Raw genomic sequence first — 26,559 nt, 5'->3', positions numbered from 1 at the left:
ACCCAGAAGGGAGACACATGCGCTCTTTCTCAACTAGAAAGTTTATGTTTCTCCTTTCTAAGAGTGACTAAAATTGCCGAGGTCTAAATATTCATTTGTGCTTTGTAGGCTTAACTGTAAAGAAAACCAGTTACTGGAAAGAACATCTACTCGACTGGGCACTTCAAGGGAGAAGCAATGGAGAAGAAGAGCAAATTTAGGGTGAATTCTGTTGAATTAAACTGGGTTACGCTCAGAACATCCACAAATCTGAAAATACGCCTTTTGGTAGCATGGGGACTGGCACCCATCCCATTTCCCCCAGCACCTTGCGGTCACCCTGCTTCTGCCCCATTCAGCCCCTTCCCCTGGCAAATTTCCTGCTGACCGGATCTCCTTCCCCATCTCTCCTCTATGGGCTTCCTTCATCAGCCTCCAGCTCTGGCTCTTGCCCTAGCCTCCTTTGAGACCACGCACAATTCCCTTTCTTCAATTATAATGTTACCTTGAAGGTATTTTTAGCCTGTGACCACGTTGCCCCTGAGCCTTCCTTTTCCCAGATTCTGTATATTTAGCTCTCTTAGTCATTCCTCGTGTCTCCCAGCACTCACGTTCTTCCTCCTGACCTCCTTGGTTTTCTGCCTCCTCCTGCACCTGCAAGGACCAAAGCCCCAAGGACCCAACTGCTGTCACCTCTGTGCTCTTAGACCTCATTAGGGAGGTGATTCTGCCCCTCTACTCTGCTCTGGTGAGACCCCACCTGGAGTCCAGCTCTGGAGCCCCCAACATCAGAAGGACATGGACCTGTTGGAGCTGGTCCAGAGGAGGCCACAAAAGTGATCAGGGGGCTGGAGCACCGCTCCTGTGAAGACAGGCTGAGAGAGTTGGGGGGGCTCGGCCTGGAGAAGGCTCCGGGGAGACCTTAGAGCCCCTTCTAGTCCCTAAAGGGGCTCCAGGAGAGCTGGGGAGGGCTTTTTACATGGGCATGTAGCGATAGGATGAGAGGGAATGGCTTCAAACTGGAAGAAGAGAGACTTGAATATCAGGAAGAAATGTTTCCCTGTGCGGGCGGTGAGCCCCTGGGGCAGGGTGCCCCGAGAGGCTGTGGCTGCCCCATCCCTGGAGGTGTTCAAGGCTGGGTTGGACGGGGCTTGGAGCAAGCTGGGCTGAGGGGAAGTGTCCCTGCCCAGGGCAAGGGGGTTGGAACTGGGTGGTCTTCAAGGTCCCTTCCAACCCAAACTATTCTATGATTCTGTGATTACCCAAGAAAGGCTGCTCCAGGATCTCCTCCCCCCAAACCCTAGGGCCACCAGGAGCTTCTTTGGGGTGACCCCTCGGAGATGTGGATTAACTTAGAAGGCTTTCCATCAGCAGCCCCCTTCCAGTTTCTCCAAACGAGTGCTTTGCTCTTTACAACATACAGCTTTATAGCAATAAAACCAACCTGGATTTGTGTGGGAGCTCTTCCAGCCTCGCCAGGTCTCAGGAGCTCAGGATCCAGCTCAGGACTGACTCTGCTCCTAGTGAAGCACTTCCCAGGACCATAACTGCATCCTTGCTGAGGCCCAGTCCCACAAAGCCCATTAGGTGCCTTGTTTGCATTCAAGCACCTGCCTCCCACTGACTTCAAAGCTGAATTGAAACCTGCATGAATATTTAGGCACTGGAGGTTGTCATCAGAAAGAAAAAGCCCGCACTGAAATAGCTAACAGCTCTGACACATCTTCTCAGACATGAGCAGCCCAGGAGCACGCTGGATGGCTGTGCCTTGTTCTGCTGTAGGAGGTGGAGGGTGGGGGGAGCCAAGTGAAATAAATGGGCTGCAAATGGTCCCAGGTGTCCTGGGTTAGGAGGGGATGGACCTTCCAGAGCTGGGATCCACCCCACCTCGGGAGGCTGTTGCGGGGATAAAAAGGGGTTTGGGGAGCAGGGCAGGAGATGCTGGTGCAGGAGGTGGAGGGAATTGCTGCTCTGTTGGGGTGTCACAGCGCTTGGGGGGGCTGTGCTGCACCACAGGGCATCTTCAGAGGGGGTGAGCCCTTAGGGAAGGGCAGGGAAATGGGGCACAATGCGCTGGCTGGGGGGGGATCCTGCAAGCAGGAGGGGGGTAGCACAGGGACCTATGGCCTTTGTGGTGTTAGAGATGTGACAGCTCTAAGCCTGCACAGAGGAAAAACTTATTTTCATTTTTGTTAAAAACCCCTTTTCAGGTTCTTGGTGTGTTTTCTTTTTTCTTGCTGAAATGTCAAAACCTACAGGTTTGGCAAGCAAGGCAACCAAACCCAATCACTAAAATACTGAAAAGCTTTAAGGCTAATTATTTTATCTTCTCATTATTGAAAGAGATTTAAAAAACCCTTCCAAATGTAAAAATCTGCTTGCCAATTTTTTTTGTGCAATTTGTTTTTCTTTTCAAAAATGTTAGAGGGAAGATTAGGTTTTGGTTTTAATTGAGAGGATTGCTTTTGAGCTGTGTTTCAGGTTTTTTTTTTTTTAAAAAAAAAGCAAGTATTCTGTTGGGAAACCGCCAGGCTGACCCGGCTCTCTCCGTGCCCCTGCCTCTGTCACAGCATACGGGGTGCCATATGTGAAGGAAAACTCTTGAAGTAACTAAATTCATAGTTTCTTTGCACCACGAGCTTGCTGCGGGCTTGCTTCAGTCTTTCAGCCTGCACACCTGGGAAATCAAGGGAACATGAAGGGACAGGGGTTTATGATTTATTTATCTTTAACCTGAAGTTCTGAGGAAAGCTGCTGTACGTGCATCTGCCTCTCTTCCCTTCTTTAATAACTGCAGAGCTTACGGGCAATTTTAATCTTAGTTCATTAAAGGTAGTGGGGAGGGGACATTTCAGATTGCTGCAAGTGAAATTATGTGATCAGAGAGAGGACAGAAACCCTGAAATCTCCCCACTGTGGGAGATGGTGATGCTGTGTATTGGACATCGGAGAACCCACCCATGACTCCTCCAAACACAAATCCTTGGGAAACTGCCCCACCACCACCACCCCCCCCTCCCGCCCTGGGTTGTGCTGCTCATGAAACTGCTTCTTTGGGGGCTCCTTTTGGATCCCGTGGGGAGCACCGGGGAGGCAGAGAGCCTCTGCTAAACATCTCGAGTATTCTGCAACGCAGGCAGGACCCAGCCGGAGGGGCAGGATCCCCGGGGCGAAGCTGATGGTATATCTGCAGGATGGCATTTCCCCACTTCCAGCCTTGTATTTCATGCAGCTCCTGTTTTGTTCTTGCAACTTTGTCTTGTGCACAGCGGTCCGAAGGATGTTCCCGTCCTCTGGGCATCCGGCCGCTCTGGCTGTGCGCGCAAAACATCTCATTCAGCCTCTCCGTGTACTCTCCCCTGTGCGCAGACCGCGGGCAGAGCAGGGGAGGGCGGTTTTAAAACTGCGCTGTGTTTGTAGCCTGACAGCGGGCTGTCGGCTGGCAATGGCTCAGCGGCCCGGGCCACCCTGCAAGAGGGACTTCACCTCCACCTGAAGATGCGGTCAGCCTCAGCCACCCCTCCCTGTCCCCCCTCTCCCGCACGCTTCCCGTGGAGATCTGTGGCCGGAGATGTCCTGAGGGACCAAAGCGTATTGACCTGCAGCGACACGCTTCCCTCGCAGCAATTCCTCTAATGGGAACCGCTCAGAGCATCCAAGACGCCGGTGCAGCTCCATTAATCACAGCCGCCTCCCATCTGGCACTGGCTGCCCTCGCTCCACCCGTGGTCCTTCGGATAGGTGCCAGGGGAGAAGTCCACGCCGTGTCCTTGGACCTGGCTCAGAGAGGATTATCCCATCACGCTGCTGTGTGAGCGGTGGCAGGGGCCGGCACAGGCAACGAAACCCCCCCGTACACCCGCTCCACACCAAAACACAGGCTCAGGAACCCGCAGCCTTCGCTAACTGCTCTCACACCCATCAGCTCCCCGCAAAGATGATCTCTGGGCATCATCCTCCCCTCTTTCCTCTTCTTCCAGTCCCATCCCGAAGGCTGGATGCTTCCAGACGCATCGCTCCGAAGTGCTCGGCGGGCAGGCGCTCGCTGCGGCTGGCCGGGGCTGCAAAAAAGCATTTAGCAGATACAAGGCATGAAAATAGCGCCAGACAGGGGGTGATTAGAAATCATTTAGAGTGGGCAAAACCGGGCCATCCCAAATCCGCAGGTGGCCTGACACACGGAAGGAATGTTTGTGAAGGGAGCCGAAATGAATAATTTGAAGATGCTGCAGTATCTCTATGTAAAGCATCCGAGATACCCGAGCGGTCACTCGGGGGTGGGCGGGCGGGAGGGGGTGTCTGGCCGGAGGTTGGCCCGGGGCTGTGTCACAGCTCAGGTTTCTCCTTCAGATCAGGAATATCTTTGCACAGGGGTGAAGGCACCGGCCAAGAGGAGGATGGGGCACAGTGCATCGCTCTGGCCAGAGCCGCAGCCTGCGAACGCGCCTCAGGCTCACACCGAAAAGGTGGATCTCAAACAGGGGGTTGCAGAGGGAGGTGGGTAAAGGAAATGAGTTGAAACCTCCTGGGTTTGGTCCTTGACATCTTACAGAACGCTGGGGGAGGGCTGACTAGCTACCCTCCTCCCTGAATTTCACAGAATCACAGAATCTCCTAGATTGGAAAAGACCTGTAAGACCATCTAGTCCAATCCTTGACCTAACACCGCCAAGCCCACCACTAAACCATGTCCCTGAGCACTGTATCTACTCGACCCTTAAATACCTCCAGGGATGGGGACTCCACCGCTGCCCTGGGTAACGCGTTGCAATGCCTGATGACCCTTTTGGTGAAGAAATTCTTCCTAATATCCAATCTAAACTTCCCCTGGCACAACTTGAAGCCGTGTCCTCTTGTTCTATCCCCTGTTACTTGACAGAACAGTGGACTCCCACCTCTCTGCAACCTCCTTTCAGGGAGCTGTAGAGAGCAATAAGGTCTCCCCTGAGCCTCCTTTCCTCCAGGCTGAACAACCCCAGTTCCCTCAGCTGCTCCTCATAAGATAGATGCTCCAGACCCCTCACCAGTTTCGTTGCCTCTCTGGGGCAGGATTTGGGCAAGGGTGGCTGATGCACTTTGTGAAGGGGCACAATGGAAGCAGGATGGAGAGACGAGACCCACCCAGGGGTGGGAGGTTCTTCTCTGCCCTAATTAGCCTTTTTTCCCCCTGTTCTGGTCTGGCCCATCATCTGTTTCCAAGGGAGGTTTACCCCGAGGGTCTTGTGTTACCTGTGTGCTGTAGAGAAAGCCGGTCCCAAGGATGAAAAGCCCAGGGAGGACAAAGCTCCTGCCTGCAGGTCCTCGTAGCACTACGGGGCCGGGCATTGCCCAGGCTGGTGTGGGACCCCCAACCCCATCTGCTCAGACCTGGGTGCTCAGCACCGTGCAGGTCCGCTCTGGGACAGAGGCTGAGCTCAGCAACTTGGGCCGGGGAGCAGAGCAGCGGTGGTCTGTGTCCATGCTGGGTGGAGAGCTACCCACCAGCAGAGCAGCTTTGGAAGGTGAAAGGTGCTGCGAAACTCCCCAAGGAGAAGGCAAGAGGCTGCTGTGGGCACACAGACACCAGGCAAAGATGTTGGTCGGTGATGAACTCACTTTCCGAGGTCGCGTAGTCATGGACTTCATGCTGCAGCTGCATCATTCTCACCTCTACCATAGATGATTCAGCATCTCCGTCACCAAGAGGCGACGGCAGGACCCACTTGGCTGATGTCCTCTGGTGATGCTGGCGTTCAGGGGGCTGGAGCGTACCTTGGCCTCCCTGGCAGTCAGTGGCATTGGCTTCCAAGGTAGCAGGAATGGGATGGAAGGTCAGGAGGTGTCCACTTGGTTTTCCCCCATAGTGGGATACGTTTTCAGATGCCATTGAAATACTCCAGATGTCATCAAGACTTGTGAGCCAACATGAGACAGGCAGGACCTCACTGCCAGCGTGGGCTTAAGGTTCAGCAAAACATACCAGGAGACTGGTGAGAGATGAAGGGAACGATGGGAAAGGAGCTGCCTTAACTGGAGAGCCTTCCTCGTGTGTCCAAGCTGCCGTGCAATACTCGGCACCGGCGTGCCGGAGGCCGGCAGCCTCCCTGGTGACACGCCGCCTGTGCCGGCTGTCTGCAGGGACGTGCCCAGGCAGACCAGGGGTTGCGGCTGAGGTTTTAATTTGCTCCCAAGCGCGGAAGGGCAGCGGGCGGCTCAAATTCACCCAGCTCAGCATCTGCAACCTGGATTCCACTTGCAGTCTTGCAAAAGCCTCATAAATTTTTTAGAGCAGCCCAAATTGCCTGCTGAGTCGGCCAATCGGCGCCAGTGGATTAAGGAAACTCACCTTAAATTATTAACAGCACACAGCCAGACGAGAGGGCTGTGGGGTAGAGGTGGGAAAGGAGAAGCTACTCATTCCTCCTCCTCCAGTGGGTGCCACCAGAGCAGCTGGCACCAGGCTGGGGGTGGGCAGAGGTGTCTGCTCACACCTTGGAGGATGGTCCCGTTTGTGGGATCTTCCCTTCTCCATCAGGAAACCCCAACGAGGCATCAAAGCTCTACGGTGCGCGGGGCGCGCTTGCGCCATGGAGGTGATTTCCCTTTTGGAAACTGGATGCTGGTCCACATCCAGCTCCCCCGCACCTCCCTCTCCATCCATGCTCACTATTTTCTCAACCAACCTCTTGAAGACCTGATCCCCAGCAGCGCAGGAGATCCAGCCCTGATGCTTTTTTGACTTTCCTACAACCTCTAGTAGTTTCCGTCGTCGTCCCCCCCCCCCCTTCCAGGAGCTTTAAATTTCAGGTAATACAATCCCATTTGCAAAGTCTGGTCCCCAAAGAAACGACCATAAGCACTTTGCAGCTCCCGAGGCCGTACCCTCTGCTTCGCTGCGGGCGCGCTGCCTGCCAGGGCCGGGCGTTGCAGCGGTGGGATGCGGGACTGGGCTTCCCTCTCCTTGGCAGCTGCTCCAGGAGGACTTTGTCCCTGTTTCCACGAGATGGCATCGCTGAGACTGGTACAGAGGGGAAGCATCCACCGCGGGCGCCTGCAGGGAGGACAGGGATGAAAAATGCCTCAAAAAAAAAAAAAAAAAAAAAAAAGTTGCTGGGAAAAAAAATGCCTCTGAGATGTTGGTTGTGAGGTCCCAGTGCACTTGGCCGTGGCAGGGAGGAGGAGGAGAAGTCAGTGTTTTAAAATGCATCTCAGCAGCGCAGCCCTATATGTCACCCGCCATGGGCCACGCAGCGCCCGGCTGCTTTGACACGGCGCTGGTGGCTCTCGAATCAACCTGAGCTCACGGCAACGTTTGCCAAAAGCCATCTGTGGCCCAGTTCAGGGTGATGCTGGGTTGCTTATAATTTTGATAGAACCCCAAAATGGGTCACCCGCCCCAAACGAAGCATCGCCCCTAGTACGCTTGCAAACCCTGTGGGGTCAGGCAATGATTTGCACGCAGTGGGTCATTGATCTGGTCCCAAAACCCAGATCCACAGTGAGTCTTCAAACCCAAGGTCTGGCTGGAGGTAGGTCAAGGCTTCATCTGATTTTGATTTGCTATCCCCAGAAATTCAGCATACTTAATATCCTTTTTTTGAACCTCATGCTTTGAAGTGGGTCTAAATTAGAATATTTCTGTTAATTCTGTCTCTCTACAGAGCCTGTCCCAAACCTCCCAAAACGGGGGATGCTGCTGCTGCAGACATTTCACTTCAGGCCCTGTCTCTTCTTTCTGATCCTGCAGATTACCTGGGGTACCGACCGCACCGAAATCAGGCTGGAAATTTGGACCTGCTGTGAGCCGTGAGCAGGTTTGAGTTAAATCCTCTGAGCTTTATGTTTTTCCTTTTCTGCAGCTACACCGTTAATTACCGCACCACTTGTGCATCGCTCCCAGAGCATCTTTCACAGCTCCCCGGCATATTTCTATGGAAACGTAGCTGCAGTTTTGTCAGACTTGGTTTGGCTTTTAAAATAGCTATAGACCAGGTGTAGGCTTCGCTCCTGCTCTTCTCTTTTCCTCACCTGACCCCAACGTTGTCCCCACTCCTGCTGTGCCAGGGACTGGCTTCTACTGGGGAGCAGAGCTGGGGGTTCCTGCCCAGCATGGGAGGGATGTTCCCGTGGGATTTCCTGTTCCTGCTGCTTTTAAGGGTGGAGGAAAAACATGCACATGATGATGTTCTCCTGCCCTGCTTGGGAATACCCAGGAAGGGGCACAAGTCCTCTGTGCTGGCTCAAGGACAACATGCCTTGGGAGCTGGGACATGCAGGAGAAGCTGGAAGATGAGATTGAACTACCAGTGGGAGAAAAGCCTCCTCCCGTGGCCGTGCTGTGCCTGGAGGGATCCCCAGGTCCCCTTCCAATTTGTAGCACGCCGAGGACACGGTGCTTCATAGAACCCAAATCCTGGAGACCTTGGGCATCAAATGGATTTCTATGGATGAAGCTGGTGGCTGCTGGGCGTATGAAGAGCGGCAAGGAGCCTCGGTGGCCTGTGCGTAGAGTTTTGGGGAACGTGGCTCAGTGAGCCAGTACGTGTCTGTCTGCTGTCAGACCAGGACATGGGATGGGGACAGTGTTGGAAGAGCTTCGTGCAGCACTCCCTGTAATTCAGCTTGTCGTTGGCTCCTTGAGGCTCTGCCTGGGGGCACTTAGCGCTGCAGAGCATCAGATGTTAATTAGGATCATTAAGGGCTCCTGCAACACAAACAGTAATGATACTTGTGCCTCTGGGGCTCTCCTGGGAAGGACCTCGAATGATGCCATCCTTCACAGAGCCTGTGCATGGCATCTGCTCCCAGCGCTGTAGCTTCTCCTAAAAACTGAGTCATGAGCACAGACAACCTCAGGATGCCCCAGCACGCTGCTAACCCCACCTTCAGGGGGGAAATGTCCCTTGGAAATGTCCCCGGAGCTCTGCAGTGGGAGCAGCACCCTCACACCTCCTCCCTCCGCCTCCCTGCCCTGCCGTACCACCTCCTGCTCCTCCCCACGCTCGTGTTCCAACCTTTTCCTCTTCAAAGCTCCTGGCTGTTGTGTTTTAGTCAGTCCTAACCACTTGGCAACCACAACCCTCTGGACTGGGACAGCCACCACTGGGTGGAGTGGGGAAGAGGTGCAACATCTTGCCCGGGGCTTCAAATTTGCAGTGGGAGACAAGACACCATCCTGGGTGAAGACTATGAGTTTTGGGGCTTCTTGGGAGTCACATCTGGGCTCCAGCACATGTCTTTGATCAGGGACAAATGGTCCTGTCGTGTTGTTTGGAAAGGGCTGGGGGATCCACCACGTGTGAGGCGAAGTGTGTAGAGAGAAGGCAGCCTTGGCCACTTTTCCCACAATAATGGGGTATCATAAAGAGTGAAAGCGATGCTGCTCGCCCTTCCAGGGGGCGTGGGGTATGCTATTTTCTTTCTTTAAATGGCATAACTTTAGGAAGTTAACTTAAGCTTATTTTGCACTGAAAAAAATACGATAAAGGCCCTGATAATTGATATCAGAGGGTTGAGCAGGTTAAGGATAATATCAAAACTGGTCTAAGAGCAGCTCCTGCTTTAGGCTGCGGGAATCAGCACGTTGCATCGGTCAAGGGGCGAGAGCTGGGGAAGGGCTGGGTGCTGGGTGGCACCCTGAAGATGGGTGCCCAACTCTCCTCCTTCCTTCAAATTTCCATCCCAGCCCTGCCTGTGCCCACCCCCACCATCTGCTCTAAGTGGGACTACATGGAACCCATCAAACCCAGCCCCGCTCAATGACAGACGCACACACAGAGCTCCACACCTTTTGGGTTGGTTGGTTGGTTTTGTTTGGGTTTTTTTTTGTGTTTTGGTTTTTTTTTTGTTTGGGTTTTTTTCCACTGTGGATGTTGTACCAGTTTTATTGGTAAAATTAACATGAAGCCTCACAAACGCTGGAACATGCTTTTCCTTTTAAAGAATTTCCACTGGACCTTAATGGTGAGCATCCAGTCGTTGACATATAAACTCTTACAAGCTGATGTGCACACATGCGCCCGGGGGAGACGGTGGCAGCGTCCTGGTGTCAGGGATGGTTTCTGCGCGATGCACTGGGAGCCCACGATTCATTTGCCAGCCTTCTGGGCCTTCTGGGCAGACTTGGTGACTTTACCGGCCCCACCGCTTTTCTTCTCCACGTTCTTGATGACGCCCACGGCCACGGTCTGCCGCATGTCACGGACAGCGAAGCGGCCTGTGGGATGGATGGAGAGGGGGGGGACGTGAGTGAAACGCGGCCGCCTTGCCTCCCCTAAGGCTGACCTCTTCTGGGTGGGTGACAGTGGGATCTACACCCACCACTCATGGTGCCACGCGTTACCCCTGTCCTTGGAGCAGGTTCCTGTAGGAACAAGCCCTGAGCCATCAACCCAAGCTAGCCCTGATGCTCCTCTCTGTTTAAATGAATATTTATTAAACTTAAATCACATCTGGTCTCTGCAAGCTCCTGGCATTGCTAAAGCTTCCAGATGTGCAACACCATCCAAGGAAAGCACGGCAATTCCCTGCATTAAAAGGTGACCTCTGCTGAGCAAACTTCTCTCTTTCTTCTCCTGACCAGTTGTCTTTTAGGGCAGAGATGGGGAAGCTGAAAAATGTTTCTGTATTCAGAAACTATGAGGGTTTAGTAACCTCGAAGGAAAGGTCCTGTCACTCCCAGAGGGGAAACCCAGCCCTGCCTTTGGAAACCCAGCTCAGCAGAGAGCCCGTCCCACCCCCCCCCCCCCAGCCCTGTCACAGTTCATGCATCAGTTCTGCACCCCCAGCACATGGGGGAGCAGCAAAACAATTTCAGCTCCCTCCCCAGTCTAACTAGTGGGGGATTCTGGGAGAGGCTCAACACGTCTGGTGTGTGCTCTATGCCTGTGGAGCCTTCCCGCTCCTCCGCAGAAGACCTCCAAAGAGCCATTCCCTTACCAAGGGGTGGGTACTGGGAGAAGCTCTCCACACACATCGGCTTGCCGGGGATCATCTCCACGATGGCCGCATCACCCGATTTCAGGGACTTGGGGTTATCCTCCAGCTTCTTGCCAGAGCGCCGGTCGATCTTCTCCTTCAGCTCGGCAAACTTGCAGGCGATGTGTGCGGTGTGGCAGTCGATGACGGGCGAGTAGCCGGCGCTGATCTGGCCGGGATGGTTCAGGATGATCACCTGGGGGACAGAGCGGTGTCAGGGCAAGGCTGGGAGCAGGAGGACGGTGGCAAAGCATGCACGGTGGCACCACCAGCTCTGCTGACCTGAGATGTGAACTGCGCTGCCTCCTGGGGTGGGTCCGACTTGCTGTCCCCGCAGACGTTCCCACGGCGGATGTCCTTGACGGAGACGTTCTTCACATTGAAGCCAACATTGTCCCCAGGCAGAGCCTCGCTCAGGGCCTCGTGGTGCATCTCCACGGACTTCACCTCGGTGGTGATGTTCACAGGTGCAAAGGTGACCACCATGCCAGGCCGCAGGATGCCAGTCTCCACCCGGCCCACGGGGACTGTGCCGATCCCTGCGGAGACAGGGACAGAGCAGAGCAAAATGTAACCTGCTTGGCATATCCCTGGGCAATAGCCTGGCTGCAGCAAAAGCAAGATATCTCCAGTGGTTTTCACCAAAGACCATAGAATCATAGAATGGTTTGGGTTGGAAAGGACATTGAAGATCATTGAGTTCCAACCCCCCTGCCATAGGCAGGGACACCTCCCACCAGCCCAGGTTGCCCAAAGCCACGTCCAGCCTGGCCTTGAACACCTCCAGGGATGGGGCCTCAACAACCTCTCTGGGCAACCCGGGCCAGTGCCTCACCACCCTCACAGTGAAAAACTTCTTCCTAATGTTCAATCTGAACCTGCCCTCTTCCAGTTTAAAGCCATTCCCCCTCATCCTATCGCTACATGCCCCAGTAAAATGTCCTTCCCCAGCTCTCCTGTAGGCCCCCTTTAGGTACTGGAAGGCCGCAATAAGCGGCCATGTTTGCTTCTTGCCCCAAAACACCCAGTTTTTAGCTGCAAGATCAACATTAGGGTCTTCAAAAATACCATGAGTCCATCCTTCCTACTCAACATTTTGTAAAAGGAGTAACACCATAATGAGAAGACCCTGAGCAATCCACGTGCCCCGAAAGCTCTTCCTTTGTAGCAGCTGTGGAACCTCCTGCATGGAGGTCTGGGCACAACACAGCGTGCGTGCAACAACACGCTCCGCATCCCTGATGGCCACACCATCAGCGTGGGATGAGGCCCAGCTGCGCCAGGGAATGAGGGTGGCTAATTAAATGAAGGGCACCTTTCACACCCTGTGTCATCAGGAGACTTCAGGAAAACTCACCTTTGGAGTCAGGTGAAGGAACATTAAGAGAAACAACCTTGAAAGGAGGTTGAGGAGGTTGGCTGGACCCATCTTCTCCTCCACATCCACCCTGCTGCCTCCACCTCCCTCCTTCCCACGGTGCCTCTACTCTCTGAGAACCTGCCTCATGGTAACACCATACCTCTTTGCTCCAGCTGAGCTGGGACACAGACCTGGTCACCACCTTTCATCTCAATTGTAAAGAAAAGACTGCATTAAAAAGCCTGCTGAAACCCGTGTTCAATCCCTGCCTGGTTTCTGCAGCGCACACATCCTTGGAAAAGTGTGGAAAAGGGCTGGGAATGGTTGTGCCTGCCTGATCCGGCAGCCAGGTGAGTCAGAAGGGCTGCCCGCTGCTGCCAGCGGGTCAGAGAGCTCACGGGGTATTTATAGCTCGGAAAAGTGTCCCCATCACCGCTCCAGAGGGAAAGGGAGACGCGCCGACCGCCGCGCTCCCTACATGGCTGGCACCGCGGTGCAGCTTGGCCGACGGAGGTGCCGGTGATGGACACCAGCATTTGGGAAGCACGGGCAGACCGCGGCCAAGCCGCCATGCACCAGCCTCACCGGTGGCCCTCCCCGCTGGCCTTGTCCCTCATGTGGGCCCCAGCATGTTTTTGCTGCTTCCAGCTCGCCCTGCCAGCCGTGACCTCTGGGACACTCAAATTTGTAGCCATTTTGGTTTCGTGTATTTCCTGGGGAGAGCCCACAAACCCGCTACTCCTCTCCGGTCCCTGGGCACCTTCGGGCATGTCACCCCCCAGCCCCAGACAGCCCAGTCTCAAATGGGGTCTTTGCCCTGGAGCTTCTCCCCAACATTATCTCAAGTCCACACTCTCCAGTGTCCCAATACCTGGAAACGTCATTCCCAAATCCCCATGGAATGAAGACCCTGATTAAAGCAGAGGGAAGAGGGACAGTGGAAAGGCCTTTGCTCACCGCCGATCTTGTAGACGTCCTGGAGGGGCAGGCGCAGGGGTTTATCTGTGGGGCGGGTCGGGGGCAGGATGGTGTCCAGGGCCTCCAAGAGGGACACCCCGCTGGCGTTGCCTTCCTTGCGCTCCACCTTCCAGCCTTTGAACCAAGGCATCTGGAAACACAGCAGCAACAACAGGCACTGAGTGTGCCCTTCCTCAGCATCCAGAGGTGATCCCAGAGAGACATCCCACCAGGACAACCTTCATGGACTCAGTCCAACCGTGTTCTGGCTTTACCTGGGGACTGGGGAGCTCTTTTCACTCCACCATCCCTGCAGGCTTATCTACACCCCCTTGCTCAATCTGCCCCCTCTCTCCTAGAAACGTGCATTAACAGGAGAAAAAGGATGGAAGCGGTTAAATCCAGCAAACTCACAGTCCCCATTCCCAACACCAACCTGTGGATGTTGCCTTCCCAAGCCAGCTGCCTGGATCCGGCCCTCCAGCCATGATGGTACAAGGACCACAGGGTCTCCAGCCAAGTCTCAGCTACAAAGGACCCAACCTTCAGTCCTGGGAACTGAGTTTCTTCAAGGCAAGCCCCAGACAGACCCTTCTCCCCTCTTGCTTCTGCTATCACCCCTCCAGGGTTTGGTTTTTGAACCCTGGTTTGGGATGATGCTGGAAACCTGGTGCTTGCACTAGGGCTGTCAAAGGGCAGGGTCATTCTTCACAGATGCTCTCTGCTCCTGACCTAAATTGGACCCTTGAAGCTAAAATTGGCCAGAAAAGAAGCGGAGAGGTATGGAAATGTGCTCAGCAGAGGCTGCAGTTTGATGCAGGGAACACAGTGCTTTCTTGGGGCGCACGTGTGGAAGCTGTAGGGCTTGCCGGCAAGAAACATTCAGTGGTGGGTCTGAAACAACCCTGATACAACAAACAGAGATCAGAGTCCGCACGGTCATTCCCCCCTTCCTCTGCACAGAGAGGTTTAGGCAATATTTTCCCCCTCAAATGTAAAACGCTGCCCGTGTGCCCCAGCCCCATCGCACACGGTATGGACGTGGCTTTTCCCTTGGGCACCAACGCCAGTGGCACAGCGCAATGGGTATGGGGCTACGGGTGAAACGGGACCCCCAAAGTGCCCCCGGTTGCACAGCCATCCCCGGAGGACGCAGCTGGTTTCCCATCCTGCAACCTGCACCACTTTCAGGAAAGGAGAGAGGCGAAAAGCTGGGTCCAGCCAGGGAATCCAGCCTGCATCGAACGTGTTCAGGTCAGCCTCCTTCGGAGGGTCACGTCTGACACCAATTGTCTTCCTTGGTGACAGTGGCAGGAGCAGCCTGGGGACACTTTTGCAGAGGAATCCATCCCAGGGCACTGCAGCTATTGCTACGCAGCCGGATCCAGCGCCAGGCTACCAGCTCGGCAAAATGATAAATGCACCCAGCCGGTGACGGAGCCGCATGTGATGCGCAGTGTGACTCAGACCTTCCCCCCAGCCTGCTGTCGCACGGCCCGAAACGCCAGGCAGGCGCCCATGCAAGCAGCTGCCCCGGCGGCCGCTCGCCCACGGGCTCTGCTCTCCGGGGTGACGGCCACTATGCGCCCGCGGATCCCATCTCTCCACCCCTGCGCGGCTTGTGGACACGGAGAAACGGCAACCTCCACCCCGTGACACCTGGCTGTCAGAGCCATCCCTTTTTCTTTGGATGTGTTACCTGGAGAACTTCTGACATCCCAAGATTTAGATGAAGATGCACTTGGGCACCTTCTGGGAGCAAATCCACTCTGCCAAACCTCGGCATGGCCCCAGGGTGAGAAGCATCTGTAAAACCTGGTTTTGTGCTGCCTCCTAGGGCCACCCAAGTAAAACCTCTCTTCCGTATTTCCCAAATCTGCTCCCCAAACAGCAATTCCTATTCCCCAACTCCTACAACACAAGCAGGATCTGGCCAAACCCCGCAGCCAGACAGGTTAAATGGCAGGCTGGACCCCCCCCAAATAACAGCTGAGCTCCAACCCTTTCGCACCCCAAGTACGTTTTGCAGAGTGGTGGCCTTTCTCTGGTTTTACCCAGCCTGTGAGCAGCCCAAGGCACCCCAACACCGCAGCCCCCGGCCACCGTGCCCCCGTGCACCGCAGATGGGATGCGTTTGGGTAGCAGCATCCCATGGGTGAAAGTCTCCCAAAGCACATCACATGGCTCAATTCTGTCAGCTGCAGCGTCAGAAAGCTGGCTTCATAATAAAACCCCATTTGCCAAAAAGCTCTCAAATGTCAAACTTTGATGCAAGCAGGGCCCAGCCATCTTTTTTTTGCAGGTGGCCTTGGGCTGCTGTGCAACGTGGGCTGGAGGCTCCCACGCAGAGCTGGTTCCAGCCTGACGTACCCTCCACTCCTCCTCTCACCCAGAGGTGACAGGAGCTGCGGGGACGTCACGGCTCTAATCCCCACTTTCTGATAAGTCCCCTGACAGATGGACAAGTCACTTGACTGCCTCGTGCCTTAGTGATACCCTGCCAGAAATTGCCAGTGACAAAAATCAGAGCTTTTTCAGGCAAGGAACAAGAGGAGAGATATCTACACCAGCTTCCCGCTCGAGCTTTCCTAGATGTGGTGTGATATGGGGAGGAGGAGTCTGTCCCAAGCTGGTGTCCTGGCAAAGGCAGGATGGGGACCTCCTGGGGACCACAGCATGGGGAGGACCCTGCACCCTGTCCAGCAAAGCTCATGCTGATCCAAACCCCTGGCCAGGCTTTCTTCCCAATTCCCCAGCTCCTGGGAACCCACCCTGGGGCCAGCTGCCTCCTTACAGCAGAGGGGTGAGTTATTTTGGCGGCTGCCTTCTCTCGGGCGGCGCATTGCGTTGAGAACACGCTCAGAGACCGTTCTGGAGGGAGGGGGCCAGCGAGCCCCATCCTGCCCTGTGCCTCCCCTCTGCAGCCTATTAATAGGAGAATTGTTCAGGATCATCTTCCCGGCCCAGCAGCTGCTGACATTTGGAACCTGTCTGACTTGAGGCACCCAGGAACTATGTGGCTGGGTTTGGCATGGCCGCGGCTGACCTTTATCCCAGGGGACAGGAATCTCCCAAGCACCCCAAAAATTCCCTCCTTCCAAGCCAGCCCCAAGTGAGCTGCCTTTCCCGTGCAAGGCCGTGCGCTGCGTTGCACGATGGTGCGAGCTTGCATGGCGACACTCCTCTAGCTCAGGCTTGTGATCCCTCACCTCCTTCGATTGCTGCTCTACTCATACGTTGCCTCCTTCGTCACAGAGACCTGACCCGTAATACGCTGGTGAAATCCTAAAGCACCCTTAAGCATCAAATTTCCCATTGGTTGCACAAGGGATGGCTGAGTGTTTCTGGTCCGAATAACTTGCTCAAGGTCATCCAGAAGCCAGCAGGACAGCAGGGACCTTCCTCTGGCCAGAACTTTCCAGCCCATCAGTTCTTTAGAAGACTAAAGCTGGGGGAGCTTTTTCTCAAAAAAAAAGTGTCAGAGTAACAACCTGTCCACCAAGAAGCCCTCATCCTTCTTCAAGCTCGTTTCTCCCCTGCTGTCACATGAAATAATGGCAAGGGCTCACCCAGAGCACCCAACCTTTGTGTGCCCACCGTCCCCATCACGGACGCACAGAGGGAGAGACTTCATAAAAAGCAACTGGAGAAAGACCAAACCCAAATGGATGTTCTAGGGAACCATGAGTTTTGGCATGGGGAACCTGGTACCTCTTCAAGAAAAAGTCACCTTAAGAAGTGAGATCCCAGCACTGGAACTGGAGGTGCGGCTGCCACCGTGGCATACGGCACCGATGGGGAATGGTATCCAATACCCAACCCGTGGGAGCGCGGCTGTGTGGCAGGAGCCGTTACAAGCCTGTGACCAGATTGTGTTATTTGCCTTAGAAAACAATGCCCTAAAACCACACATGATACTCCTGCTGAGAGTGACAATCGCTACGGATGGCTCTAACGTCACCATGTGTCTGACGATGCAAAACCTTCAAATCACATCCCAGAAGCAAAGCCATGCAGATCGTCTCCTGAAGATGCTCATGTTTAGCCACTGGGGTGTCTGGCCACGGTACAGCAACCAGCGTGCCCGTGAACAGTGCACCCATTCATCCCGGCTCGGTGCAGTCAGAGCTACGTGACAAACACATCCACGCTGGCAACACGGCCCATTACGCACAACGGGTGCATGAAATGTGCCTGCGGTTTTCAGGGCATGGCGGTGAGCTTCAGCCTGGATCGGGATAGTCGGGGCAGAGGGAAAAGTCTAACACAAAGCACACTTACATTGGGAGAGGGCTCCAACATGTTGTCTCCATGCCAGCCCGAGATGGGCACGAAGGGAACTGTGGCTGGGTTGTAGCCGATCTTCTTGATGTAGGCGCTGACCTCCTTGACGATCTCATCGTAGCGTTTCTCGCTGTACGGGGGCTCTGTGGAATCCATCTTGTTGATGCCCACGATGAGCTGCTTCACCCCCAGGGTGTAAGCCAGCAGGGCGTGCTCACGAGTCTGCCCATTCTTGGAGATGCCGGCTTCAAATTCACCGACGCCAGCAGCAACGATCAGGACGGCGCAGTCAGCCTGGGAGGAGAGAGCTAATGAATTGCTTCTGTCCCCAGAGAGCGCTGCTCCTGGTGCCACCTCTGAGAGCTTTGAGTAAGTCCCAGATGCACATTACTCAGAATAAGCACGGCTTGGACAGACTCCCTGCCAGCTGCTACCCATAACCATGGCAATCTACCCCAAAACTGACCGAACTGTGTTATTTCAGACTTGCCACCTGTGCATGGTTTTGCAACGTGGGTTGGAAACCAGGGTGGGTCCCTCCAGGCTGCATGACTCTAACCAGGACCTCACCTCAATCATCCAGGGATGCACAGCCAAGGCCCTATCTAAATCCCTACTGAAGTCTTGCAAATCATGTCCCTGGGTGACGGGTGAGACTCCAGCCATGTAGACTGTGTTCCCCAGATTACTTCTGTACCCAGAGCCAGCAGAAGCTGCCTGAGTTTGACAGGAAGCCATGCCCAGCCCAACTGGCATCGCAATGGGAATCTCTCTGGGCACACAGTGAGGCTCATCCAGCAACCATCAACCACAGGGAGATGCAGGAATGCCCTGCGTTGCTATTAGGGGGAACCATCCTGCCCTGGAAGGGCAGACCATTGAGTTTGGCAATATGATGTGGTTTACAGGACAGAGACAGCTATTTCAAGAAAGAGGAAGGAGAAAAGACCAATGGAGCCTCCTCTAGCCAACAAAACCTAGGTGAGTGTTGGAAGTTTCTTGTATACCTCAGTGGGCTGAGGCTAAAATAATGTGGTGATATCCTCACACAAAGGGCTGTAGCTCACAGCATCCCACTTCCCAGAGAGGCCGCATTCATCCCCACCTCCTCCAAGTAGGGGAAACAGGGTGGAGAAACCACCTCTTTGTGCCCAAGGAGGCCCTTTCTCCCAGACGCCCAGGGAGGTGCAGGACCATGGTGTGTTGGGTCCCCTGGTACTACCCAGCCTCTTGCCTGGATCATGCTCAATGTTCCTTGATGTCTGCTGTCTCAACTACCCACCTCCAAAAGCACAAAGCACTCCAACAGCACCTACATGACCCCAGGCTTGTCAGCAAGTCTCAGCCTCCCACCTCCAGCACCCCGCCCCCCATGGCCACCGTTTCTCACCTGGGAGGTCCCGGTGATCATGTTCTTGATGAAGTCCCTGTGACCAGGCGCATCAATGATGGTGATGTAGTACTTGGTGGTCTCGAACTTCCACAGCGAGATGTCAATGGTGATGCCACGCTCACGCTCGGCCTTCAGCTTGTCCAGCACCCAGGCATATTTGAAAGACCCCTTCCCCATCTGGCCAACACAAAGGCAAGAGCTGGTGAGAAACCCAAACCCACAGCACTGGTGCCAGCAACCCACCCTCCAGGGCACATCCCAAGCTCGCATAGGCAGAGGGTCACATCGCCAACGTTGATGGCAAAATTCCCTAAATTCAGTGATAGCCGAGATCTATTTACTAATAAATACAGGTGAAAGGAGATATTGTTCTCAACATGTTCCTCAAAAGGACGGAGGAGAGGCTGGAAGAAGAGCTGTGAAGTGAATTTGCGAGTGGGGCTGGATGGGCAGGAGCTGGAGCCACTGACCCACGAGGTCTGCTCCGTGAAATGCCATGGCCCTGCGCTGCTGCTGGGAAATCATGGTGCTAGAGAATTGCACAGCAGTGGTGGAAAGCTTCTTATTGTTGTATTTCAACCTATTAAGGGAACCTGTGAGACAGCTGGTTCGTGAGAAAGGGCATTGTTGCACGAGTGAGCCCATAACCGACAGGGGTGTAGGAAGGGAATGGGTTAAAAGAAAATGAAACGCGAGACGGTTGCTATGAGCAGAATAGAAATGTGATTGATTTTTGCCACAGAGTGTGCGAATTCACATGAAAAGCTACTGTGAGCTCCAGCCAGACCAACTGTCGTTGCCAAATGGCCAAAATCTCAGCCAACATTGTAACGCATAAAATCATGCTGGGTGAGATCAGCTACAGTAAATCTCTCTGTCCTGTGATAAAGCCCGCTCCTTGGTAAAACCATGATGTCACTTCTGAACCACTTTCTCCTTTGGGTCAGTGTCCTTTGACGTCATGCCACCAGGGAAAGCAGGACTTCTCTCCCCCCCTCCCCCCCAGCACAGAGCTGGTGCTCCCAGTCTGAGCTGGGATCCTGCCACCGTGGAGATGGGGCAGGAGAAGACCACCCCTTGCTGACCCCGCTGTGTGCTGGAGCAGTCCGGGGAGCCCGGCTGAAGCAAAGGGTTAATGGGCATCGATCTTCAGCTCTTGGCCTCAGATGCAAGGGTGGTTTTTTTGGTTTTTTTTTAAAGATGGAAAATGGAATTTAGGTCATTTACGGATGATTTAATGGGCTCTAACCACTGTGCAAGGACAGAGCTGCGATTCCCCGCTCCTGTCCAGCCATCCCGGCGGTCTCTGCAACCGCGGTTTCTTCTGGAGTATCAACGCCTAAAATTCATTACGGGCAATTAGAAATCGCCGGTCCAGAGGGAAGCGCTTCCTGATGGCAGGCGGCGAACGCTTCGGTAATGATGGTCCTCGCCAGGCAGCATCACCGTGCCCGGGAGCTGCTCTGCCCCCGGCTCCCGCGCTCCAGCCCCGTGCCCGGCCAGCACAAGGAATTAATGGTGCCGGCTCGTTTATGTAACAGCTGAGCACCGCGATGACTTTGCAGCTTGCTCTGGAGGATTACGGGCGAAATCCTAAAGCCAGGGGCAAGCCTCCCCCTCCTCGGAGGGGACACCGGGTCGAGATGGTGATGCCCCATCCCCGCTGGGCAGCCGGGAGCTCTCGCGCCGGCAGGAAGGGCAGTCGGGGAGGGGGGGGAGTGGAAAGATCCAGAATCAAATCTCTGCTCCTAAGCATCCTCCTGGCATCGGGCTTAGTGAGGGGGCAGAGCAAGAGCTCGGAGATTAACCCTTTCCAGCACGCACATCGACCCCCTCTCTTGCCAGGGGAGAAGGGAGGAGGTCGTTAGCGCGCTCATTTACTGCGGGAAATGGCGGAGATACACCGAGGAACGGTGCGTTTTGTGCAATGCATTAATAACGGGTAGTTACTATAACGGGTAGAGCTCCGTCAGCACAGCCCACAGCCTTTCACCCACCGGCAGCCTATCCCTTCCCTTCTGGGTGGGGAAACTGAGGCACGGCGCAGACCCCCGGCTCTCCCGCGGGAGCCGAGTGGAAATCAGCACCTTGTTGCAGCCACCCGCAACCACGCACACAAACAGCCGGTCAGCCCGTGTGACCCCCCCCAGGACCCGGCATCACACGTAACCTGAAGACAAATGAGATCCTTTATTTAGCAGTTTCCCTCCTTTCACGGGGTATATTCAGTTACCCAGCGCCGGTGTTGAAAAAAACCAGGGTATTATCTAGCTTTGCACAATACCTTCCCTGTTCAGTGCCAGAAACAGCCTGATTTTCCTTGTTCGAACCTCAGCTGAGGGACAGCTTTCTATTTGGAGACCACAATTACTGATTTATTATATTTTTTTTTTTTAAAACAGAACAACTTTTCTTTTGGAGATACCGTTACCTCTGCCCCTGAGTCAAAAAGAAAAAAAAAAAAAAAAACAAAACCAAAAAACAACCAATCCTGTCTCTTTTATCTTAAAAAAATATCAGCCCCTGGGGTTTTTTTGTTGGCTTTTTGGGTGCACACGGGCCTCCATTTCCTGCGAATGCCACCTAATGGAAGCAAACCCTTCCCCAGCCCTGCATCAGAAAATGGAGTCTGTAAGCTCAGTCAATAGGCTATTAATAGCAGCTTCCAGTCCCCGCGTATTCTGGCAAGTCAGTGAAAGTGTCTGTTCAATTAAAACAGCCGCAATCACATCTACAATAACCTCATCGTGCCATATCCGATCTGTAGGTAAAGGGGGGGGTGGGGGGAAACGGGGAATATATGGAGGGATATGAGCGATTGATTTAAACCAGGGGGGAGATGATGTTGTACGAAGGAAGAAGCTCTTCGTTTAAGGGCTGAGAAAAAGGGCTGAGAGTGAGGCAGGAAAATGGGTGGTTTAGCTGGGATGCTATCGGCAAATTCAAAGGGTTAAGACAGACAGACAGCACAACAGCTGATCAAGACTGGCAGCCCTGTAAACCTTTCCTTTTTTTTATTTTCATTGAAATGTGGGATCTTGTCCAGAAAAAAAAAAAAAAAAAAAAAAAAATCATCGAGGGATATCTGCATTAAAGCTTCCTGGAATGATGACGACAAGCCATCTTCTGAGAGACCAGATCTGCCCTATCAATAACGCAGCCGGGCTTTCCCTGGCTCACCCACCTCTCTAGAATTTACCATCATTAATTTCTGAGAGCTTCCAATGCATGTTTTTCTTCCCAAGACTATTTCCTCCTCTTCCATCTCTGTGTTTGCCCCATTAAAGGTACTGGGCGTCACACCCCACGGAAGGCACGCACCAGGATATTGCTACAAATGTCACCCTTATAAGAGCTAAAAAAAAGGATTTAATTTAAACGCGCATACTTCATGCCAGCTTTTCTATATTAAAGGCTACCAGCCAAGCTACACATCAGGCCATACACTTGAGAAAAATGAGACTGGGGTTTTTAACGAACTGGATCAAACGAGTGGTCCAGCTGATGCCGCCCCTTGTCCCCAGCAGGCACTGGAAACAGATGCTTCAGAGTGAAATTCAGAGAGCCCTGCACTAGGCAGTGAGGGATTATCAGGTTTTCCTCCTTGTGCGCTATATTTAGAAGGAATTTCATACCCTGAAGCACTACGGTTTGTGGCTCTCCCAGAACCCTAACCCCATCTTGCAAACCTCCTGCCCTCATTAACAGCCCGCGGCGGGGAGTCCCCCAGCTCTGGAGAAGAGGGTGGCGAGCGCCCAAATGGCCTATTTTCCCAAGGCCAGAGGAGTCAGGAAGACCCAGGGGTACCGAGGGGAAGGAAAAAAAAAAAAAAGAAAAAAAGAAAAAAAAGAGATTTGAACAAAGGGAAAAAGAGATGGGCAGTGCCAGGAAAAGGGCAGTATTGCCCCAGGGACACTTGTGGGGCATCTATATGGAGCATCCCTATGGGTGGGAGGGTGGGGGGACGCTGCAGGGACAGGTTCCTCACCTCGGCAGCCTCCTTCTCAAATTTCTCAATGGTCCTTTTGTCAATGCCCCCGCATTTGTAGATGAGGTGCCCGGTGGTGGTGGATTTCCCAGAGTCCACATGCCCAATGACGACGATGTTGATATGCGTCTTCTCCTTCCCCATGCTGGTGGGCTACGCGGGGCTGGCCGGGGCGGGCGGCGGCGGGGAGGGCTGTGGGAACGCAGCTGCGTTTTTGGGGAGGCTGCAGGAAGGGGAAGAAGCAGGCGTGTCAAAAGACCCCCCCGTGACAGCACCCTCCCAACCCCATCGGGGACGGTTCTCCTCCCTTCGCCCCACCTTCCCGCTGGACCACGCGCCCCATCCCGGCTGGGGGTGCCCGGCCTCGTCTGGCAGCTCCGGCCGCGCTGGGACGGAGCCAGCCCACCCCTGGAGGAGGCCAGCCGGGCTATTTCTGGCCACCACGTACAGCCTCCAAGTCTCAGCAAGATGCCGCGTTTTATAGCGTCTTGCCCTCCACTGCCGTCCTGGAGACCCCCAGTTCCCAGGACTACGTCATCGCCGCCTCGAAGGTGCCCTTCCTCCTCGGGAAAACCTTCCTCTGCCTCAGGGCTGCTCCTGCTGCCTTCTCGGTCTTTCCAAACCCGAGGGCATCTCCTCCATGTCATGGGTGCCCTGGGAGGAGCCGTGGGTGCCCGTCCCCGCAGGCTGCCCTCGCCGCCGCTCCCAAGCCGCCCATGGTTCGGGTGACAACATGGTGTCCGCAAAACGGGACGGACAAAAATAGCCCTCGCCCGCTCCCTCGAGCGGGGCTGCGAACAGAGGGGCCGACGAAAGCTGAGCGGTGCGGGCTGAGCCTGCAGTGTGGTTGTGTGTGTGTGTGTGTGTGTGGGGGGGGTGTTCATTATATTCTGGTGCCATGAATGTGGATGAAACAGAGGGAGGAGGCTAAAAACGCAAATCGATATATCCGGGGAGCCGCTCTGGCATCTCCCAGGCGTTACCATGGCTCCATGAACCCGGCACAATTAGGAGCTTTAATTTGACGTCTAATAAAATCCAATTTTACGAATCTGCCCATAAAAGCAAAGGAGGTCAGGAGGAGTTTGCTGCTCTAATAGCGATGCAGTCATGCGGGCAGTAACATCCCCCGCCAGAAGCCCCCCCCCCCCCCCCCCCGGGCAGTGACAGCCCTCGGCTGCCCCGTCCCCCCGCTGCCCTTGAACCGGGGATCCAGCCCGGAGCCGCCCGTGCCGCAGCTCCGCTTCCCGGTGCGGGTCCTCCTCCCCGGTGCGGGTCCCCCCCGCACCCGGGGCGGGCGATGCGGGGGCGCTTTGGGAACCGGAGATTTATCTTTATTTTATTCATTTGGGTTTTGTTGTTTGATTTTTTTTTCTCCTCCAAGGAGCTTTTAGCTTTGGGGGGGGGGGAGGGCGGGTTATTTCCCACCTGCGGAAAGAGGCACCTGCGGGATCGGGATGAAGGAATGGCCCAGCTCCATCCTCTCCCTCCCTGCCGGGGGTACACCCCCCCGGGGCTGGCAGCACCAGCAGCACCCGGGGGGGAGGAGGGGGGAGGTTGCACCGAACCCCCACAGCCCCTGGGACAGGACATACCCCCCCGCCCACCCCCAAAGCCCGGTCTTCCCCCCCGTCCCCCCGCTGCGGAGGGGCCCCATCCCGGCGCGGCGCGGCCCGGGGGGGTCCCGGAGCTCTTACCGGAGCGGCGGTCGGGGCGGCAGAGGCTGCCAGCTTGGGCTCCGGCGGCTTTATCTCCCCGGGAGGGGCCCACCTATTGACGGCGGCAGCGCAATGCAGCGACCCCCCCGCACTACGGCAATGCGGTACCGGGCGGGGGAGGAGGAGGCGCGCCGGGGGGAGGAGGAGGAGGAGGAGGAGGAGGAGGAGGAGGAGGGACGGAGCAGGGTGAAGCGAAGGCGGATGGGGGAGGGAGGGGGGGGGGAGACGGGGCTGGGAAGGAGGGAAATAAGGTGGAGGGATGGGAGAAATGGAAGGGTGGAAGATGGAGGGATGGGAAGGAAGTGGAAGGATGGGCGATGAAGGGATGGGAGGAAGATAGAGGGCTGGGAGAAACGGAGGGATGGGAGAAATGGAGAGGTGGGGTGGAAGATGGAGGGATGGGAAGATGGAAGAATGGAAGGCAGAGGTCAGAGAGAGACAGCAGGGTGGAAGATAGAGGGGATGGGAGGAAGGTGGAGGGATAGAGGATGGAGAGATAGGAGAGGTGTAGGGATGGAAGATGAAGGCATGAGAGGGAGATGGAGGGACAGGGGAGAAGGAGAGATTAGAGACAGAGGGGTGGGAGGAAGATGGAGGGACAGAGGGATGGGAGGAAGATGGAGGGATAGAGGGAAATGGAAGGAAGGGCTTTTTGGAAGAGAGGGGAAATGATGGAAATCCTGGTCCAGGGGAGCGGTGTAGATGGAGGCCAAGTGGGGCTTGGACCCCCATGGGTTCCCCTTGACAGCCTGGGGGTGAAGGGACAGGGCTGGCATGGGAGAGGGGCCCAGAGCCACCAAGTACCACAGCCCTTGCTCTGCCCCCAGTGAGTCCAGTGGCGCAGAAGGGCTGCTTTCCCACACGTGCAGGGAGGAGAGGGGTCCCCGCACGGCACACGGGGCAAATGCCTCCCTGGGCAGAGCCCCACAGGCACTGACCCACATTTCTGCCTCGGTGGAAATGCATTAGCTCAGGAGCAAAGAGCAAAGCAAGGGACAAATAGAGCAAAACAGATTTCTGCACCTGCAACATGTATGTTGGTTGCTCAAGAATCTGTGGCTTATTAACGTCATCTCATTTAACGGGAGATGGGGTTCGAGTCCTAGGAGGACAAGGAAACCATAAGTAATCTCCCTCGGTAATACCGTGAAAATTTCTTTGCATAAAAAAAAAAATAATCATGTAGTGGTCAGAATATTTATACCTGTGTCAGCTGTGCAATTACAAGGCTAATGCAAAATTTTGTGTGTCCCAAAGCCAAATATAGGTCAAAAGAAAGCTAATTTTGAAGTAAGCTATGTAATAGTCCAGGCCAATTTTGTGGCCCAGACCATCTTTCAGTGAATTTAACAGCTAAATTGGCTACTCTTACCTTCATAGTCTAAGAGTTAAAAACTTACACATCATGTAGATTAAAATGTTATGAACCTCTCATTAATGTTTAAAGGGAGACTTTATTTTTTTTCTGATTGTTATAGTTCATTAGTATTTTCTTAGAAATATTATAGGCAAGATATCTTTTACTTTTAAGCAGCATTCCTTGCGTGACATAAAATGCACCGAATGCCAGAAAAAATAAAAAGTAACTTCCAAGAGGAAGGCTCTAAGACAGCATTTAAAGGGATTGACCCAGCCTTGTTTTGGGATAGGAGCAGCAGTGTTACCCCGGGTCTGGATGTGCTGGGGATGGACATCAAGTCTGATAACACTTAGGAGGGATGAGTATATAAATCCCTTATTCTTCCTATCCATATTTTAGGGCTTTGCCAAGAAATAATCTCCCATTTTTATCCAAGGGCCGCCGGCAGCCTCGGAGCTGCCCTCCGCGGGGCAGAGGCGGCGTTTGCTAATGAAGACTTCAGCCTTCGCGGAGATGGAGTAAATCCCAGGTCCCTCTGCCGCTCGGGCCAGGCAGAGAAAGGGA

The 26,559-nt window shown here is 54.5% G+C and overlaps 1 protein-coding gene across 1 annotated transcript; it reads right to left on the bottom strand.

Moving 5' to 3' along the window:
* Nucleotides 1–9,826: 9,826 nt before the first annotated feature.
* EEF1A2 (eukaryotic translation elongation factor 1 alpha 2) lies at nt 9,827–24,760 on the bottom strand. Its single transcript, XM_082491371.1, has 8 exons — nt 24,615–24,760; nt 22,918–23,140; nt 18,927–19,106; nt 17,534–17,830; nt 13,253–13,403; nt 11,218–11,474; nt 10,897–11,131; nt 9,827–10,174 (listed from the first exon to the last, which is right to left on the bottom strand). Exons 2-8 carry the CDS (start codon nt 23,059–23,061, stop codon nt 10,047–10,049), a joined length of 1,392 nt encoding a protein of 463 aa, XP_082347497.1. The 5' UTR covers nt 23,062–23,140; nt 24,615–24,760; the 3' UTR covers nt 9,827–10,046.
* Nucleotides 24,761–26,559: the final 1,799 nt, after the last annotated feature.

This window comes from Vanellus vanellus (genome assembly GCF_965231255.1).
Source record: "Vanellus vanellus genome assembly, chromosome: 15".
Lineage (NCBI taxonomy): Eukaryota > Metazoa > Chordata > Aves > Charadriiformes > Charadriidae > Vanellus > Vanellus vanellus.
This window is presented reverse-complemented; position numbering and strand designations above follow the sequence as displayed.